Below are 15,597 nucleotides of genomic sequence, written 5' to 3'. Positions count from 1 at the left end.
GTGACCCTGACTTCACCGACACCGTAATCACTGGTGACGAGTCTTGGGTGTACGGGTACGACACGGAAACCAAATCCTAGTCGTCACAGAGGACGCATTCCACGTCACCAAGACCAAAGCAGGCCCGCTAAGTACGCGGCAATGTCAAAGTGATGCTGACTGCTTTCTTTGACTCCCTCTGTGTGGCACCCCACGAGTACGCACCCCACAAGGTCAAAGAATGACCAAAGAGTACTACAGGGATGTCCTCCATCGCCTACGTGGTGCTGTGCGGCGCAAGAGTCCGGGATTGAGGTCAGCAGGAAATTGGCACATCCCTCACGACATTGCTCCTGCACATTCCTCGCATTTGATTCAGACTTTTCTGGCAAAAAACCAGACTCCTGTAGTTCCAAAGGCTCCTTACTCTCTTGATATGGCCCCCTGCGACTTCTGGCTGTTTCGCAAAATCAGAGACCATTGAAAGGAGCGCCATTTCAGAGAAAAAAGGACCTTAAGGCTGCAACGACAGCAGAGCTAAGCTCCATTGCGAAAAGGGCCTTTTCGGAATACTTCCAACAATGGCAGCACTGCTGAGAGAATTATGTGGAGTCCCAAAGAGACTACTTTGAAGGTTATTAGGTTTCTAACGCTCCAGTTATGTCAGTTTTTTTTCTTCGGCCAAAGGTCGGATACTTTTCTAACAGACCTCGTATACCGGATCGACGTCGTTTAGTTTTCAGGTCCTCTGCTCGGGCGTGGCGCTGTCGCCTTTTTTTGGACACTGTGTTTTTGAACACTTGCGTTCCCAGTGAGTGTGTGTGCACGAGGCGACATCGGTCGCCGTAATGTATCTTTGTTTTTGTAGAGGGACGGATGTCCCTTTTTTTGATCGAGGGTCCAATAAACTTCTCTTAATTCTGTTATTGCTTTATTCCATTATGTAACCCCCTCGATTACCATTGAAAACACTGGGATACTATGTCGTTGCTATGGAGGCGGCCATCTTGGATTCTATCCAGAGAATCAGCATAACTCGAAGGCTTGAAACAGGACCAGTAGAGCTAACGGTCTAAAAATGATTCTATCGCCCTTTATTGCAGTGTTGGCGTTTGCCTCGCCCCAAGGACCCATATTTGGCGAACAACTTGAATTCCAAAATCTTCCCACTGGTCCATTTAAACGTGTAACGTTCATATGTAAATGACACGCTGTCCTTGTTTCAAAACGAATGCCGGTGTAGCTAATCCTCTCGGATTCGCGCAGAGAAATCTGCTTTGACAGACGCATTTTATTTGCGAAATCCGCCAATGATGTCGACGCCTGGAATTGTTTTCCTGGCCTTTAGAAACTTGCATGTATATCCAGCTACAGCATATTCACTGCCTATTTTGTAGAAGGTGGCTCGAACCTCGTGAAGTAGATGAATTTGAAGCTTGCATCGAGCCCCCTCTACGTTAACAGAAATCAACTCGAGTTTATTCTATTCCACAAAATCTCCCTCCTTGGTCAGAGGTGTCGCTTTGTGATTACAACGCGCTACCTTCTCAAAACAAGTGGCAGTGTATTTCTCCTCAGTGTCCCTTTAACCATGAATTGAAAGATGGCTGTCAGCATATTGAAGAACAGTTCGCAATTCTTACTCCTAGATCAATTTCCCAAAAGTGTTCATGATGCGGCTAACAAGCCGCATGACTTGTGGTGCTCCGGAACCTTTCATTTCGGAAAAAAGCGTGGTCGGGTAAGCGTAAGGCTGGCCACATCACAGCGATATTTTGCAAACTGCACCCGAAGAATGGGGCGAAAACTTTTTTCAAGTGTTCCCACTCCTGGTCAGTGTGATGTCCGCTAGAGGGGACTTCGCCTGAATGAAAGGGTCCGGGAAATTCTCAAGTCATTTCTGCCCATTGCTCTCGGTATAAGAAGTGCAACGATTGTTAACAAGACCTCCATTATTTATTTATTTATTTATTTATTTATTTATTTATTTATTTATTTATTTATTTATTTATTTATTTATTTATTTATGAATACTGAAATCCACAAGAGGTTTTAGCAGGGCGGGTACATGAGCAAAAAAAGGAAGATTAGAAGTACAAGTGTCAAAAACTCAGGCAAAAAGCTCAGAGATAAAAGTCGCAGTCACAGGGAAAAAGCTGATTCGATACCTGGATTAATGAATCCATCTGCGTGTAATTCGAAAATGAAGGTACGTGCATACGTTACCGGCCAATAACGTTGACGAAGCGAGAGGTAGCGTTCTCAGAAAAGTGAAATCCGCGCATGCCCAGATAGGAAATGATAGAATTAAGCACATGACATCATAATTTTTTACCTTGGCTTGTCGTGTTCTTCCATTCCATATTGCAACAGTCGTTGTTTTAACAGCGTAGCTAAATGAAATCGCACGATGTAAAAATTCCTTTATTGTTCGCGTTCTGTCTCTCCTTGTGGTTTTGTCGCTTCTAATTACTTCATAGCCATGATAGTGCAGTAAGAAATAAAGCTCTAAAAATCCAAATGGACCATTCCAAACTCTAATTCTATTATATATTGCTTTATTCCACTGGATATAAATTGGTTAAATTTGTTTAGGCCATATTCTTGTGAACGTTTTCCCTAACACCATGGGGCCGCTGAATGACTCAACAATACTGGCGTCTCATGTTTTTTTGTGCAAAGATACGATTGCTAAACATATGGGGCGACGTACAACCTCGAACTAGCATGCATTTTAGTTTATTTTTACTGAATAAAACTCCAAGAGCCACCAGTAAAACCTTTCGAAAAAATTTTACCGTTGAGAGACTTTCAGCGCTTGAGTCTGTATTGAGTCAAGTCCGTATAGGCTCAAGAGTAGAGATTCGCATGAGCGTCTGAAGAATGTGTGGAGGTCGCTTGCAGTGACGAATCATGCAAGTGGCGAGGCACACAGCCATAAGATCTGTGTGAGCCATAAACTGAGCGCGGAAGGCGCAATGCTGTAATCAGCCTTACTGACAGGCATCACATGGTGGTCAACCGGAGTGCATCATCACCTGTTCCACACTTTTAATGGCCGATAACTAAATATGAAAGGTCTCAGGGAAAGAAAATTTGGTCATCCAGTACCGGATATAAAAAACGAATCAAATTCGTTTTCTTGCCTGAAATTGCGAGGTTCGGGTTGATGTTTGTACCCTATGGCCGCTTGATGACGTCACCCTATTGTAGGTGCCATCACTGCGATTTTCTGTACAATCTGCGAATGCACATACTAACACCCGCCGCCGACTTTTCTCGTAATGATGTTAGTAAGACTTAGGCCTTAATAAGGCGATTGCCGCACTTAATATCGCGCAGCCAGCGCTATTCCGTCTCTCTTGCCGCCCTGAGAGCAAGGAAGCCCTCCCTCACCCCCTCTCCAAGAGTACTTGTGAGACAAGCACACCGCCACTCAGCCCCGCAGCGGCTCCGCGGCCATCCGCGCAGGACTGTGTATTTGAGATAAGAGATAAGATAAAAAGTTCATTTAGACAGGTACAGGTGTCTGGGAGAATGGCGAAAAGGCAGTGAGATGCCTGACAAAGCGCCATCCCCCCCCCATCCCCCCCTTCCAGAAGTTGACACTTGTTCAGACAATGCAGTACGAGCACCGGCACAGCGCACAGAGAAATCTTCAGAGACAACTTTAGCATCTTATTTAAAGAGCACATTATACAAGTGAAAAGGCATTCTGAAAAAAAAGGAAAAACTTCTTTAACATGCTTCTTAAAACGGCATAAAGCGCAAGTCTAAGAACTTAAAAAGAACTTTGACAAAGGTTGCACGTATACATACGCGAGACGAGACAACCAGACACAATATTTGCCCATGAAACTACCCAGTGACACACGACGTTCGATCTGTTGCCTTTATTGCTGAATATATTCCGGCGTCTCGATATGATGGTGATGAAATATCATACAGAAAGAGCGTTTAGATATTGCACTCTCCATTTTCTACCCATCGTCACCGCTTTCTGCCAAACGGGTGTTCTGTTCTGGAACCTCCAGGTAGACTAGACAGAAAATCGCATTTCCATTCTCACTCATGCGACGTGCTCTAACACACAAGTGGGCACCCGCAAACCAGACGAAGTCCCCAGACTTCGCTCCTTTTTGCGCAGACTCTTCCACAGAAGTTTGCATCCAAAAATAAACCTTACTACTGATAAGGATAAAAAAATTACATTCGTTCTAAAGCAGGTCGAAGTGAGGAGTTCAAGAATCTTCTCCGGTGCTCTGGTTTTCGTGATACATCACAGAACGTTTGCCCGCCGGCGTTTGTGCAACTTTTATCTGTCGAAGACAGCTGCACGCAAGCAGGGATCAATCCCCTAAATACTCCTCAGCACCAAAAAGCGCTGCCTGCTCAAACGCTGTTGCATTGGCGACAAGCCCGGCTCAATTACTGCATTTTGCAGAGTTAAATTCAACATGGCACATTTGTGAAAGATCCTCATTTAGGCATGTCATCATTTCACAGTCCAGAAACGCTGTCCTTCTTCAAGGTTAATGTAAATTGAAGAAAGATGGACAGCTGGGCGAGTTTGTAGTAATTCACCGGGGGGGGGGGGGGTGTACAACACGAAGAAGACGAAGGACGAAGCAAGAAGACTACACAGACGAGTGCTGACTGAAAACTGACTATTTTATCGAAAGGAGCAAACATATATACACAAACTCCACGTGGAAAAACAGAGTAAAGAGCAATTGATCCAGCAAAATCAATAACAACAATAATCGCAACTCATCCGACCCGTGACGAAGCCCGCTCAAAGGGCCTCTGAAAACCCCAGTGAAAAAGTCAAGAATTATCTAAAAATGAAACCTCTTTATCAACTAATGCCAATGAAGGCTGGCTGACACACTGTCACTGCTTCTCTTTGATGAAATAAGCTTTCATTATTTCCCTGGTCATTTTATCCCGGTGGCGAAACAAAATTTTAGTTTTTGTGACCAAGGGGCGGCCCTTTTTCATTGTAAATCCTAGTAACTCATTAAATATGATATGAACTTTGATATTCCAAACAGCGGCTGGAAAGGGACGGCAAGAAACAATTTTACGGCGGAATTGGTGAAAACATACCTCCCAGATATTTCTGTTATTTTCGTCAGTGTTTTCTCTTATACAGCGGATATTTTAAATATATATTTCGTGCTCGAAAAGTGGTAGAGCGAACAGAGAGATATCCGAAATACGTCTTTGCGGCGCGTCAGATCCAGACATAAATAAACCTTGATGCTCATTTTTCTTCCTCAGTGCGCAAGTCGACGGAATTATCAGCAACAAACCAGCCAACGTATTGACGGCTCTCTCTAAAGAGCCGTTTGCAAGCAGCTACAGACTTGCAACAAAAGAAGACGACCCGTGGCAGCGGATACCTTGAGTACCGCATTCTGAAGCAGTGATGCGAACGAAGACTAACGAACAAAACGAATAAACACGTCGTGCGAAATAATGAGTGGCATTGTTTTCAAGAAGCTTTGCGCCATTAGTCGGCTTTTGTAAGCAAGAACCAGAGCACGTATCATTGCAGGCTGCTGCCAACAGCGTGCAGTTCACTGCTCTGTGAAGTATGCGTTTCGGTCAGGAAGTACTTTTCATCAGAAAAAAATAAATTTTATGCCTTTAAAGTGCAACTGCAGCACCTTTTTTAGAATTCCGCGGTATTCAAGGATTAAGATCTATATAGGCTGTAGGTAAAGCATGCCAAGTGTTTCTGCACTAGCATATAAAATAGTGACGTAATCAACGATTGAATTTTGCGTTTCTTCTCAATGCACCATAGGAGTGCAGAGAAACTCAGCGTGACGTCAAGGAAGGTATGATTTAAAATTACCGCTGTCGTCAGCCACACCCTGCCCTGACGCGTTAAACGCTGCCAAACAACTCTCGGCAGGGTTTGTCTTCAGTGGCGTTGGTTTTTTTCGTTCAAAGCAGGCGTTTGTGCTTTGGAAATGTTCCGATACCTTCGATGACGTCATCATGCGCCCCCCCACTTGGCGTTGTGCGCTGCGGAGAAGCTTGAAGGGCGTCCGGATTTTAATCGGCGATTACTTCACTATTTCAAGTGCTAGCCCAAAAATACTTCGCATGCCTTACCTGCAAGTTTCACGCATTCGACCCTTTCAAGCTTGTTGAATTCTAAAACCTATGCAGTTTCCCTTTAAGCATGTTTTGTGAAACACTAATTTCATCTAAACTTGGAGTAAATGTAGTTTTTTAAAGGGTCTACTAAAGATCAATAGTAAGCCAGTCTAGAGTAATACGTTAGCAAAACGTGGCAGCAAATATGCCATGTTTAATAAAACCTGCCTTGTATGAGCCATGAAATTAATTAAAATGGAAGTACACGTGGCGCCGCCATGAGCGCATTCTACAACTACAGATGGCGGCGGATCAGATGCCCCAGCTGCGATATTACTTGATTTGTTCCGGCATTTATCCGCTAGAACAAAAATATTTTCTCGATTTCTAGCGATTGGCCATTGGCAACTGTCTAGAAAAGATGTAAGAAAATATTAAACTTGTTATCAAAGAAAGATGAATGGAACAACTCCGCTTTTAAAAATGTACATCATAAATTACTTCAAAAGAATTTACACATATAATGCCGGAGCTTTTCGATCGCGTGAAATTTTAACCTAGCAGTAACGAATTTTAGCAGGCACTCTGGTAATTGCTGGTCACTGTTACGGGAACAAAGGTTTTGGTCATAATAAACAGCATGCACTTTGGGGATTCATTTCTGCTCGTTTCAAAATGCTTACATTTTCAGTATGTTTACATCCACAGCGCTGTGTACAAGGTACCTTAGCACAGCAACTTTGTAGCAACAAGTGTTCGAACAAAGTAAAAGTTATTTATGAGATGATAGAGACTTTGTAACATAATGGAATTCTTGAGACAAAAAGTTTGTGCAGGGTAGTTGTAATAGATTTGTCAATTAATTTATGAACGTATTATGGACGAATAAGTACTATTTTCAGGAAACTTCACGGCAGAAAATACCACAAATACATTTGCGGTTACTTGTTTCTGACTACGTATATTTACATCTCCTGAAGCACCACAGGTTACACGCAACTTTGTTATGGAGCCAGCTTCAGTCTCATATAACGGTGCTCCCGGCACCAGTAACTTTAGCAAAAGCTTATGCAAAAGTTGCCACATCTTAGCTGTGTCCAAATAACCACTACCCAAAGTTTTATACAGTGTGATCTAGAGTCTTATCACACACATATTCTTTCCGAAGTAAAATAATTTGCAGAATCATGCAGCCTTAAGATTGGAGAAACCTTTGACAGTGCATACGTCCATGACACCACATTCTTAAAAATTAATAAGGCAGAGGCTATGTACATTTTTGGCTTCGTAAACTTATTCAATTCAATGTGATGAAGAAGAACATTACGATATTTATTGCGCTTATTAGTCGTATAATCGCACCCTCATATCTTCGAAATACAAGACACACAGTCAAATGAAAATGCGCCAGTAGTAGAGCGACTCTTGTGAATAATTCGGCTATGAAATTCCAATTCAAAGAGCGGCAGTCCAAGCAGTGTCTCTTCATTTCTTTATCACCGCGCAAAGGACGCATCTGATTCCCTCAGACCACCTGATATCATCGCAGTTGCCACTGGTCCCTTACAGGCCATAATGATAACGGCGCTTCTTGCAGAAAAATACTTCTCCAAGTCCGTGTCAGCAGAAATTTGGAAACTAAAATTTTTATTCAGAACCACATGAGTAAATTTCTAATTGTGGTCCCTGGCCTTGAAAAGAACACAACACAAAAGATTTCTAATTCAGCGCGTCCAAACTTTCCACATTTTTTTCATGCTCTAATGACTGTTCCCGCATGAAATGCACAATACCTACTCATTGCCATTATTCCTAAAAGCAACCTTAGATTTTCCCAACAACTCGAACTTTTCCAGTACCTCACCAGATATTCTGAGACTGAAACAAGTGTAATTTGTCCGAGTGAGTTGCCAGACAACTCATTTCAGAAATGTTGATGAGTTAGCAACTTCAGTCTGCTGCTAGCGTACGACGGCTCCCTTGCCAACTCATCACCTTTCAAACACTCTCCCTATACACCTTGTTTCGCGGTCATTGCACGTATCCGTGTGACCAATATGCGAACGAATAAAACTAACTGTAGTTACAAAGGAATCGCGAGTACCGCAATCACTACTGAAAATAAGTTTTCAGCTTTTGTGACTGCATTAAACTTTATGCGAATGGCCCTTTTAGGTGAAATCAGATCACTTCCCACAAGTGGCTGTGTAATTGCTGAGCGCTTATATACCACCCTCGTAGAGAGAGAGAGAGAGAGAGAAAAGGACGGAAAGGCAGGGAGGTTAACCAGGCGATGCCCAGTTGGCTACCCTACACCTGGGGAGGGGAACAAAGGGGAAAAAAGGAAAAAGAGCGGCAAGGAAATGAGTTTTCTAAGTGTCCAGCGACCACCATGTCACAGGGACAGAGGGCGCGCACTGAAAACTTAAAGATTATAGGCGGGAATGCAACCCCGAGTCTTTTAAGAAAGTCAGGAGCGCTTTCACCGCTTTCCGTTGTCTGGAAGGTTGAGTCCAAGGCCCCAGAACGTTAGACTCTGTTAAAGGACGCGAGTCCAAGCGGAGCAGAGAAACACTTAGGACACCGCGCTCTCGCTCAAAACGAGGGCAGTCACAGAGGAGGTGGCTGATCGTTTCGTCACAACCGCACTGGTCACACGCAGGAGAGTCAGCCATTGTGATCAGATGGGAATAGGCATTTGTGAACGCCACTCCCAGCCACAGGCGGCACAACAGCGTAGTATCACCGCGGGGGAGGCCGAATGGTATGTGATGTTGGAGCAAGAGGTTGAAGTGATGCGAGCGGGGTGACCAACCTCCAGGGGCAGACCACGACGTTACAGTCAGGTTTCGGGCGAGCAGTTGAAGGTGCCTTGCTGCGTCAGCTCTTGTCAGTGGTATGCGGACAGTGTTGGTTGTATCGTGAGCCGATCGAGCAGCATCGTCAGCTAAGGCGTTACCAACAATGCCGCTATGGCCTGGTACCCACTGGAAGATGATTTCATGATCTTGTTCGATTGCCTGGTGGTGCAGATATCGTATCTCCGCTGTAAGTTGCTCATGGTCGCTATGTCTCAAGGCAGATTGAAGACATTGTAGGGCAGCTTTTGAATCACAGAAAACAGCCCATTTTTGAGGTGATTGTTGTGAGATATACTGTACTGCCGCAAGAAGCGCAGCCAACTCTGCTCCAGTAGAGGTAGTCCGATGCGAAATTAGTTGGTGAATTTGAGTCTGTCGCGCAGGAACGACCACAGCGCAAGCAGAACTAGTAGAGGTTACTGATCCATCCGTATAGACGTGAGTGCGGTCCGAATATTCGAAGTGGAGCATGGACAGTGTCAGTTGCTTAATGGCTGGCGTCGATAAATTTGACTTCTTCGCTATCCCCGGAATAGCAAGGCGCACACATGGGAGCCGCATACACCACAGAGGAGAGGGAGGTAGTGCTGCCGGGGTGAACTGTTGTGGGATCGACGACTGTTGCGTCGTTATCACCTTTGCAAATGCAGAATGTGGTCTCTGCAGTGGCAGAGGCGCAAGGTGATGCTGTGGAATCCTTGAGATATGACGTATGTGCATTCGCAAGCAGTCTAGGACAATATAAGTAGAGATCGGGTGGTCTTTGGCGAGTGCAATGGTGCCCATTGTTGATGCGCTCCGAGGTAGACCTAGGCATGTGCGAAGGGCCTGACCCTGCACTGACTGGAGGGCACGCATGTTAGTTTTGCACGTGTTTGAGAGTACAGGTGTACTGTACCGCAAGCATCCGACAAATAGAGCTCTGTACAACTCCAGCATTGACTGGACCGACGAGCCCCAAGATTTTCCACCTAGAAATCGCAGTAAATGAGCGATAGATGTTAGCTTTTTTTTCAGTAGAGTGCAATGCGGGCTCCATGATAAATTGCGGTCGATCAGGATCCCTAGGAAACGATGAGTTTTGCTGTAAGAAATGACTTGACCGTCGATGCGTACCGGATATGGAGTCATACATTTACGTGTAAATGCCACTAGCGCGCACTTTTCTGGTGAAACGCTGAGACCTTGCTTCTGGAGATAGGAAGAAGTGATCGATGCTGCCCGCTGAAGTCTTGCACGCACCTGGGGACGCGTCACAGAGGAGGCCCAAATGCAGATGTCATCGGCGTACATACACATCTGGACGGTGTTGGGGAGATTCTCAGGGAGGGCGATGAGAGTCAGATTAAACAATGTAGGGCTAAGGACACCGCCCTGGGGCACGCCACGGTAGGTGTAATGCTCAGGCGTCGGGCCATCTTCACATTGGATAAAAAATGATCTTTTGGACAGATAGCTCTCTATCCACGCGAACATCCGACCACCGATGCCCACAGTTTCCAGCGCATCAAGGATGGCCTCATGGGTCACGTTGTCGTAGGCACCTTTTACATCCAGAAAGAGTGCCGCTGACAAACGTTTCAAGCGCTTCTGTTGTTGAACCGTGGATACGAGATCAACGACGTTGTCAATAGAAGAGCGACCCCGCCTGAAGCCGGCCATAGCGTCGGGGTATATTTTGTAGTGTTCGAGGTACCACTCAAGGCGCGACAAAATCATTTTCTCCATGACCTTTCCTACGCAACTGGCCAAAGCTATTGGCCTATACGACGAGAGCTCGAGTGGAGATTTCCCTGGTTTTAGTAGGGGTATTAATCGACTCGATTTCCATTCTTGAGGAACAGCACCGTCGAGCCAAGAGTCGTTGTAACGTTTGAGGAGCTCTTCTCGCGCGTCGTGGCCAAGGTGGGACAGCGCAGCATATGTGATTCCATCTGGCCCTGGTGAAGACGAACGCCGACATCCTGCAAGAGCAGCGTCGAGTTCCTCGCGAGAAAAAAGGACATCCATGGCTGAGACCCGTGAGGCAGGAGGAACACGCCGGGAACTCGAAGCAGTTGGTACACCAGCAATTTTCCTGCAGTAGTCCGTTGCTACCTCAGACTGCTGTCGATCTTGATAGACAGCCAACGCATAGAAGGGTTGTCTTTGCTGCGGAAGCGTACGGAGGCCCCGCACAGTACGCCATATAAGGGACATGGGCTTGCGGGGATCCAAGTGCTGACAAAATGACCTCCAGCGCTGGTTCGCCAGCTGATCCATTCTTCGTTTGATTTTTTTCTGCGTACGTCTCGCCTCCCGTAGATCATTTAAGCACTTGGTTCGTCTGTATCGCTTTTCTGCTCGCCGCCGAAGAGCACGCAGGCGTTCTAGTTCAATATCAAAATCACTGCGTATTCTTGAGGACGTGATGTGACTTCTCGCAACGTTCATAGCATTAGCTATAGTGTCCTCCAGCCTGCCAGTGAGGGCTTCTTTGCTCGTCTCTTCCATATGTTTTCGAAATACTGCCCAGTCAAATCGCGCGAGTTGGGTTGGGGAGGACGCACCAAGGCCGCTTATTTTGAGGTAGGTAGGAATGTGGTCACTTCCATGGGTCTCCACATCACAGAACCAGCGAACACTCCGGTGCAACGACCTAGAAACTAATGTCAGGTCCAGGCAGCTGCTGTAGTTACAGCCGCGCAGGTATGTCGGACTGCCGTCATTCATAACATACAGATCGTTGTCGGATGCAAATAACGCCAGATGTCTTCCTTTGGCGTTAATTCTGGTGCTTCCCCATAGCAAATGGTGGGCGTTAAAATCGCCAGTAATGATCCAAGGAGCACGGGTTTCTTCCATGATGGCTTTCAGCCTTTCGCAGTCTAATTGAGAGGAGGGTGACACATAAGCTGCAATCAGTGTGAATTCTAGCGTTTTTGTCTTGATTAAGAAACACGCGTATTGATTGTCATTGTGAGGTGGAACTGGGCAGCAAACATACGTCATGTCAGTGCGGAGGTATACCAAGACTTGGCTGCGTTCCCCGCATGTAGGGGCGAAGAAAGATTCGTACCCGGAGAGCCTGATTGCTTCTGATAATTTGGGCTCGCAGATTACCAATATCGGGAAGTAGTTAGTGAATACGTAAGGACGAAAACTTGACATTCGCGACCTCAGACCTCTTGCGTTCCATTGGAAGATTGTGGCGCCTCTGACTTCCTCACGAAAGGAGGGAAGGTGGCCAGCCATTATGGATTAAAGTCCTTGAAGTGCTGAACCCAGGGAGTCCAGCACTAGTAAAACGCTTCGAGCAGTTGGGGATTGCAGAGCCTGTAGGAGGGGCCGAATTGCGTTGACCACGGTCTTTAAAATCACGAGGGTTTGGCGGTCTTGCTCCGGGAGCCCGTCTGCAGCGGCCGACGTGCTCAGCGATGGGAGCTTACGTGGAGGGGCCTCAGGAGGACATAATGGCGGAAGCGCAGGCCAAGGATCGGAACCTGATGACATCTGGCCACCCTTGTCCACAGAGGGCGGACGGAGCACACTGGGGCGAGGTGGAACTGGAGGTGGAGGAGGGTGAGCAGGAGGCGCCAACAGCGCGTCGTTGCGGCTGTCATTCGCAGCAGCCTGTCTTGATTTCCTCTTGCGTCGGGCACGTCTCTTGCGAACGATCGCAGCGGCTTCGCGGTGCGTCGAGCTGTCTCGGACCATTTGTCTTAGGACAGCACGCTCTTCTTTTAGCCGCGGGCAGTCTCTAGATGAGGCGTCATGGGGACCGTTGCAGTTTGAACACCTGAGAATTTGTGCTGTGCATGTCTCAGAATCATGAGGCTCGGCACACCGGGAACACACCCTTGCGTTGGCGCAGACTCCGCTAACATGGCCCAGTTTCATACAATTCGTGCATTGTAGGGGCTTTGGTATGAATGGCCGTACTGCGTGACGAAAAAGGCCTACCTTCACATGTGACGGAAGGCTGTCGCCTTTGAAGACAATCTTGACACAGCGAGATTTCCCAAGGCGTGAAACTCGGAGAATCACGGTGCCTTCGTTTCCTGGCTTCACAAGTATGGGCAGATCTTCTTGCGTGATCGTCTCATCGACGTCATAGATGACGCCAGAAGAAACGTCCTTGCCGAGCGGGATAACTGTACGGACCGACATGCCTCCGAGTTCAGTGATGGCCAGCAGTGATTCGAGTGCTGGCGCATGATGGACGTCAACAGCAACAATGTTTTTGCGCGAGTTCACGCGAACGTCTTTAATTTCGTTCGGCACAAGGGCCTCAAGTTGCATTGAGACAGCTTGCCTGTTAAGCCGCCTCATGTTGTGGGATCGATGCGCAGGCAGGATGAGAATAGTATGCTTCGATGCTTGGCCAGGTGTCTTCACCGTGGACTGGCTCGATGAGGAGCTGGCTCTTAATAGTCTTCTTTTGGTCCTGCGGCTGAGGTATGTCTCAAATTCACCTTCGGTACTGTCCTCGCTGAAGTACTCTATGGTATCCTCGCTGTCGGGGTCACTGGGAAGGCTGCAACGCTTCCTCGAAGAACTCGAGGAAGGAGCCGGCAGTCTGGTCGGATGCCCAGGAGGATCCACATCCATCGCCGTATGACGGGGGCGGCGTCCCCGCAATACACACACAAAATACACTAAAAACGCTGGAGACAGATAGAAAGCGATTCCACAAGGATGCACTTCCACAACATTAAGGCAGGGCTTTATTGTTAAGCACCAACGTTCAAACAGAGTTGTTCTTGCAGCGCTGCTTATTTGTTTGAAAGTATCGCCGTTTGGGAAAAGAATAAAGAAATGCAACCATAGGTATGCTGTGAGTATTTTCTCCGACGCCCTCACTTCGTAATTTAGGTAATCAACAGGCCAGACATTTCTATGTTATTGATAAACTTCGACACGTGGACAATGGGGCGAAGTGCCAAAATAAAGCGTTAGCCAAAGCAAGGAAATAGGTGGTTTGCTAATACATGTCTGATCTTTGTGTAATATTTTTCGTCGGGATCACTTTTGTGACATGCAGTGGAGGAGCTGACACATCGTCATTTGCTGGTGCGTTTATTTAAAATTGTGCACAATTCGCAACAGAAAGGAGAAATATGCACTCTTGATATAAAAATATAGTGAGCTCTGATTGGCATCCACATCCCAAGGGTCAAAAGACAAGCCGCACACAGAAGCAGAGACAAGACCCCCCTCCCCCGAGTACTACCTTGAAGGGCTCGCACCGATGATGAGAACAATGTTTTGGACAGAAGAAGTCACACTTCAACCCGCACACTAAATAAATGTACTGTCGTGAGCAAAAGTAAGACCCCCGCCCCCCAAGCTCCGACTCGCCCTACTCTGCGTGGGGACATCACATGACAAAGCACTTGAGATATCGAGACCGATACAGTGGGCCCGTCTCGATATCAAAAGTGCTTTGTTAGGTGGCATCTCCACACAGAACAGCCTGGGTGGTAATTTGGTGGGCGGTCTCTTACTTTGGGCCATAATGGCACATATCAACATTTGCGCTAAAACTGACACACACACTACACGCAACTAGCGCAAGAAGACACTGCAAACAATATTGAGGCTTCTCCAGTGAAGTCCAGCTTCGTTCATCGCCATGGCTTTCAGATTCGGGGCACTGTAATCAAGCGGGGCTGGCGGGAGGCTTGCCCGTCGAAGGTTGTTCTTGCCGCAGCCTGCGATATGCGCCACAGGAAGATCCAGGGCACAAAGCTTCTGGTTCCATGTCACAGGTGCCCCTGTCTGGAGTCTATGACAAATTACAAGCGCGTAACGGGGCCAGAACGCGGCTGTCGCAATCACTGGCCTGTGCTTCTTCTCGAACACTCAGCGTCCATGTCACTCGCATACCATTCTACACATTCTTCCCGTTGCACTCTCAACTGCGAGTGTGGTGTGTCAGCTGATCTGTCTTCAGCAGCAGTCGCCATGTTTACAAATCGCTTCTGTCCGCAAACACTCCTGAAAGATGCAACTTAACACGAATGTTCCTTAGAATATTCGGCACGCTCTTGTCTTTTGGTGACAAGCGGCAAGGGTCTATGCTGTATACGACACTACAATGGCATTGTCGCACGGTGAAAGCACATTTTCATTTCAATTTTCCATTGAAAGCCAAGCCGGGGGTATTCTGGAGGCACTCTGTTAGAGTACCGAATATACTACGAGTACAGGTTGATATTCGCGTGACAGTCAACCTAATCAGTTAGGAGGGTAGATGTGTAGGACAGTTATCAGTTGTCAGCCCATCAACGCTGCCATCATTCACAAGACCAGTCTTCTTTCCACCTCAAAAGGCAGCCGATAGGCAAGCGCCAATACTGGATTCCGTCGTTTGTGAGTCAGCATTTCGACGCTTTACTTTAGGCTCATCCATAGTATATGTACACCATTCGAACAAGGTGTGTTTATTTGCACGGTGTTAGTATTTTCGTGATCCAAGGTGTTTTGTCGAAACTGGGTGATCTATTTCATACCTAGCAGTGCACACCTTTGTGGAAATAACAAGGCACAACATTTAATTGTTTGTTATTCAGTTCCTCGTGGTGGGCCAGATTTATTTCATTTTATTAAAATCAGAAAGAGTATTTTCACTGCTTACCGTCCTAACGACATCTGAACGGCCGAA

The 15,597-nt window shown here is 46.6% G+C and overlaps 1 protein-coding gene across 1 annotated transcript in view; it reads left to right on the top strand.

Annotated features, from left to right (window-relative positions):
* LOC149328626 (dermonecrotic toxin SPH-like) overlaps positions 1-5,389 on the top strand; it is a 28,975-nt gene extending 23,586 nt beyond the window's left edge. The window contains exon 6 of the mRNA XM_089560926.1: positions 5,263-5,389. Coding sequence (XP_089417052.1) covers positions 5,263-5,389 — 127 coding nt within the window. The remainder of the gene's footprint in view (positions 1-5,262) is intronic.
* Positions 5,390-15,597: the final 10,208 nt, after the last annotated feature.

The sequence above is a fragment of the Amblyomma mixtum genome, chromosome 9 (assembly GCF_055824585.1).
Source record: "Amblyomma mixtum isolate Tamu chromosome 9, ASM5582458v1, whole genome shotgun sequence".
Classification (NCBI taxonomy): Eukaryota; Metazoa; Arthropoda; class Arachnida; order Ixodida; family Ixodidae; genus Amblyomma; species Amblyomma mixtum.
Note: the sequence above shows the minus strand (reverse complement) of the source record. Positions and strands in the feature narration are given on the sequence as shown.